Below are 4,931 nucleotides of genomic sequence, written 5' to 3'. Positions count from 1 at the left end.
ATTGATGTGAATGACACCGCTATCAAAATTCAACTGAACGACGTAGCTTGCTCCAAATGAGAAAGTTGCCCACTGGTAGATTACAGCTGACGGCAGCACTGTTGTATTTGGAGTAACTGCGCAGAAAATTTAAAAAGTCTCTGACTTATCAAACTGCCCTCGTACAATACAATATCAAGTAACTTCACAAGAAAAAGTTATGGGGGCATATGCAGGGTGATGTTTTCAGAAAAATCAAAATAACGGTTTTTCGCTAATAAAACGAAAACGATACACAAAAAAAAATTGTTGTGATTTTCGAGTTCTACGGAAATCACTATGGAAACACATGGCTGTAAACTAGTGTAATTAACTGGAAATATTAGTACTTAATATTTAAGAATTTTAATTTGTAAACCATTTGTTATTGATTTTTTTTTAAGATCTGCAACGCGATTGGTCTCTACAATTTTCAGAGCTAAAGAAATGACGATTACAAAATTTTTTGAAAATGCAAATTTTCAAAAACCAAGATACCGCATTTGAAAAAATATTTTATTGTAATATATGGATAATACCAATGCAGTAGAGAAACATATAAAAAAATTTTAAGTGAACAATGAAGATAATTATGATTGAAGTCCGTCTGGCTTGTAAGTGCTTGTACAATATAACTGCAATTTTAAATCCGTGCATTTTAATCAAGTAATGTACAACATCATACCTGTTTTGTAATCAATATCAAATAAGTCATTATCATTTCCTTCCGATATTGTAAAAACTAAATCCCTTTTTAATGGATTTAGAGCCCTTATTGCAGTTGAAAGCGGAGTGTACAGTGTAACATCTTCTCTTATTAAAAAAGTATAAATTTGCTTTTCAAACGTTGGTATAGTTTTATCCACAACCTAAAAAAATAATTTAATGAATTTTTAGAAATTGTTTTAATATATGGCATATAAAATCCTAAAAAAGCGAGAATATTTAAATAATGTCTGGATGACATTAGCTTTCTAAGTGAATTTCGCAGTTCATATTGGAGTGTATTTGGTTTATTAGAGTACATTCACTTTACTCTTACCTTAATAATTAATGAAACTTCTGTGAAACAGGGTATAACTCCACCATCATATGCTGCAATTATCAGTTCAAAGGTTTTATTTTGTTTACCAACGTTATGCTTTAAGACTATTTCGCCATTTGTTCTATCCACTCTAAATAAATCTCCACTTCCTTTTTTCATTTCATATCGAACTGCACCGTTCTCTGCGTAGTCTAAATCCATAGCTTTTACTTTGAATAAAACTGTCCCCTTTTCATCGTTAATGGAAACTGTTCCGAAATAGGGAAGATTTATAAATATTGGACAATTATCATTCTCATCCAATACTGAAACAAATACTTCAGTCAGTGATCTACGAACTTGTAAAAAATTGTTGAATAGAATCGATTTTGCTTCTATTATTAACTTATAGCAATCTTCACGTTCTCGGTCAAACATACTTCCAGCAGTTTTAATGGCTCCAGAAGATTTACCAATAGAAAACATGTGACTTTTATTTAGGATAGAATACTCTACATTTTCATTTAATGTATTTCCAAAAACATTCACAAGTCCTATTGTAGCTATTTTAGATGAGTTTTCCTTGACTGAAAATTCATATCGTTCCTTTTGAAATATTAAGCCAGAACTGTTAACGTGTTCCATATGAATATTTAATTGCATGACACTTGAATAAATACCGTCAGAAGCTCTTATATGAAGGGTATAAATATGAAATATATCCAAGTATGAAGCATTTCTGCAATTAAAGAAATACAAATTGTTTGTAGCTTTAAAGAAACTTTTACAAGTGTGTACATATATATTTCAAATAATAATAATTTAATAATATGAATGAGCTATTTTGCTGCGGAGAGGGGAAAAGAATACTCCCGCCGTTAGGATTGCCTGTTGTAAGAGGCGACTAAAATCCCCCAGTGCCAGTTCGGCCCTTATGTAGGAAGTGCAAATTGTAGTGAGTGAGATCCGCACTCGCGACATATGACTAGAGATAAACCGATCTGGTACTACGGGGGTCAGTGGTCCGCAACTTCGGCTGTTCTGACCATTGGCGTTGGCTTCGTAGTGGCTGTCTGTTAATACCCAAACGTACGCGGGAAGAATGATTTAGATATTGGATTATCATTCATTCGCCGTGGAGTGCGTTTCATACTGGGTGCTACAGCCCAAATTGTAGCAGAGGCTTAAAATGGGCCTCGCATCTTACCAAGATAAAAGTTATGACTTACATGAATGTCTTCATTGGTACCGACGGAATAAGTAAGGCTATTCCAATGGGGCGTTTATCGGCGCATTATCTTGATACATTGTCTATCTGTACACACATTTAGTTTGATACCCTAAATAATTACAAACAGTTCATTTAACTAATTTATCCTGCATCAATTTTTAGTGTATGAAATACCTTTCAATTATGATTGTTAAATATCTCGCTTTTCTTTATAACAAACATGTAAATACTACGGTTTGCAATTACAACACTTTCATTAATTGCGAACACTTGTTTGCTGCTAAAGAGCCTCGCACTTGTTCTCCTGCTGCTTGTTGCGAAATACTGTTCTTACTTGTTCACTTGCAAATAAAGTTTTCTCTACTAAAATTAAATATCGTGTTTCTTATGTCAGCCTAAATATCACAAAATTGATGTCCAATATGTTCTACTACATAAAGCTCAGATATCTCACCGGTTAACTCTATCAAGTTAAACGTATAGAAACTCAAATGGGTCATTTTCAGTTTCATGTTCCATGTTTGAACGAGATAGTATAAATCGAATTGAGCTTCAAAATTTCTGGAAATACACGTAACCGGCTCTTAACCATTTTTAGACATTGTTTTATTTTTAACCATGTTTCAATCCAGTTGAGGAAAGTTAGAAATTAAAACTTTTCATAATATCCCCAATAAACTCCCTTTATTGTGTGGACTACAATTTAATAAAAGAAAATATTATAAGTATATGATTATTTATTAACTGCATCCGATGGGTATGCAGGTTGGAATTAGAATGTATTCTTATGCTCTGCTTCATAAGCTTAGAGCTAAACTTAACATACAAAAACAACTTACGCTAGCACTTATTATGTATCTAAGGGAATGGTAAAGCATGTATACATAAAACAGTATCTCACATAGCGTGGTTTTAAATAACATGAAGGCATTGCTGCTTCATATGTGCTTAAGCAACAGGAATGTGCTGGCCATGCATAAATCATGTAGCTGTGCATTACTAAGTAAATTATATAGTCTTTTTAGACTATTTAGCAATAAAGTATATTTACTGAAGTTGCGTTAGGTTAAATGTATATGCGTAAATGTATGCATACTAAACCTCCAATCAGCCTCTCATCATTTAAGTTGAAGATTCTAAAAAAATATCGGATCAAAACACACCTACACCAAGGGAAAATTTACAGGGACAGCTCTCTATGCCTTCACTCACACGAATGAAAAATCTCTCAAACTCAGGCAATTTCTTTTAGTTGCTTGCTCAGTATTAAAAGAGCTTTTAACAATATACTCCTAAATGCTATAGAAATCGAAAACTGCACATGAAAACTGTTCATACTGTACGGTACGGTAGATCAGCGTAGAGTTGAATTCTGCATTAGTGGTGTACATAACTAGTCAGCAGGATTATCTGCTCTAAACTTCAAGCAGTCCTACCCTGGATTCCCGATCATAGAGATATTTTCGGCTATTCCAAAGCAGAGCTAGCCAGAAGGGATACTTCAGGAAACCACTCGCAACACCTAAACAATCTGGGCATGTCGCTGACATCATCTAAACAGAGTTCTTTCTCTGCTAAACTTTTTAATAAAAAATGAAAGGAATCAACAATATATAGGCATCTGTATTAATTTGACCACGTTCCATTGAAAGGAAATCTAATAATCCCGCAAAGATATTAATCTTGTGGTAGGTTAACTCATAGGTTATTGCAAATTTGGTAACCATGCCAGTACATTGAATAAATTCCTTAGATGCTTCCACTAAAGAGTGTTTAGTGGAAGCATCTAAACATTATTATCTATTATCCAAATTTTTTTTATGGTTTTCCGCTCACTGCCACACCCACCCCCCATACAACATTTTCATATAAAATCGTTTATTATCGTTAAAAAACTTTTTACTCCTATTAAGCTATATATATAAATTACGTATACAGCAACACAACTTTATGCAAAAAATGGGCGTGATCCGACCATTAGGAACTAATGGTCTGTTTGCAGTTTTATGATATTTTAGCGAAATTACGATTTCGCAAAAATTGGACCAATTTTAAAGCCTTATTACTTTTTTTACTACTTATTCAAATATAATCATTTTTAATTTCTTTTAAAGCTTAGGATATTGTTATTCATTATGTATAAAAATAATTTTTTATTTTAATTATCAATAAAATTTTATTAGCGAATTTCCACAAAAAGTCAGCAATTTTTTCATGGTGATTTTCATTTCTATCTGCAATACCCTAAAAAGATATCCTTGTTTCTTCATAAAATTTTTCCTACTAATAGCCAAATAGTGAAACTATATAACAAAAAAAAATTTGGCCTGCGCACTCTATGTTTTACACCTTTTGTGGGCCTCAAAAACTAGTGAAAAATAACGAAAAATATGACCTTCAATCAACTCCATTTATTTCAACAACAAATTCAATAAGTAATAATAAAAAGATATTTATAATTTTATAAATATTTAATTTATTTATATTTCAAATTTCAACGAAATCGGTTGAAAAACAATGAAGTTATAACCCATTATGTGTTTGTACGCCCTAGTTGTGGGCGTACAAACAAAGTTCTGAAAGCATATGAAGGAGTTGTTATTTTTCTTAATGGTTCTCTCAGAGTAAATGTCAGGTATGGCAATATTACTCGAAGCC

General features: G+C 32.5%; 1 protein-coding gene across 1 annotated transcript; it reads right to left on the bottom strand.

Moving 5' to 3' along the window:
- Positions 1 to 521: 521 nt before the first annotated feature.
- On the bottom strand, positions 522 to 1,777 carry LOC119672359 (fat-like cadherin-related tumor suppressor homolog). Its single transcript, XM_038083383.1, has 2 exons — positions 1,061 to 1,777; positions 522 to 887 (listed from the first exon to the last, which is right to left on the bottom strand). The coding sequence occupies exons 1-2, from the start codon at positions 1,703 to 1,705 to the stop codon at positions 681 to 683; spliced, it is 852 nt and encodes a 283-aa protein (XP_037939311.1). The 5' UTR covers positions 1,706 to 1,777; the 3' UTR covers positions 522 to 680.
- Between the last annotated feature and the right edge of the window lie 3,154 nt (positions 1,778 to 4,931).

The sequence above is a fragment of the Teleopsis dalmanni genome, chromosome 1 (genome assembly GCF_002237135.1).
Source record: "Teleopsis dalmanni isolate 2A chromosome 1, ASM223713v2, whole genome shotgun sequence".
Taxonomy (NCBI): domain Eukaryota; kingdom Metazoa; phylum Arthropoda; class Insecta; order Diptera; family Diopsidae; genus Teleopsis; species Teleopsis dalmanni.
This window is presented reverse-complemented; position numbering and strand designations above follow the sequence as displayed.

Excerpts from the sequence above, each read along its gene's own strand:
- LOC119672359 (XM_038083383.1), bottom strand. The coding sequence starts at position 1,705 with ATGCAATTAAATATTCATATGGAACACGTTAACAGTTCTGGCTTAATA. Across the intron at positions 888-1,060 it reads AAGTTTCATTAATTATTAAG|GTTGTGGATAAAACTATACC; the intron begins GTAAGAGTAAAG and ends TTATTTTTTTAG.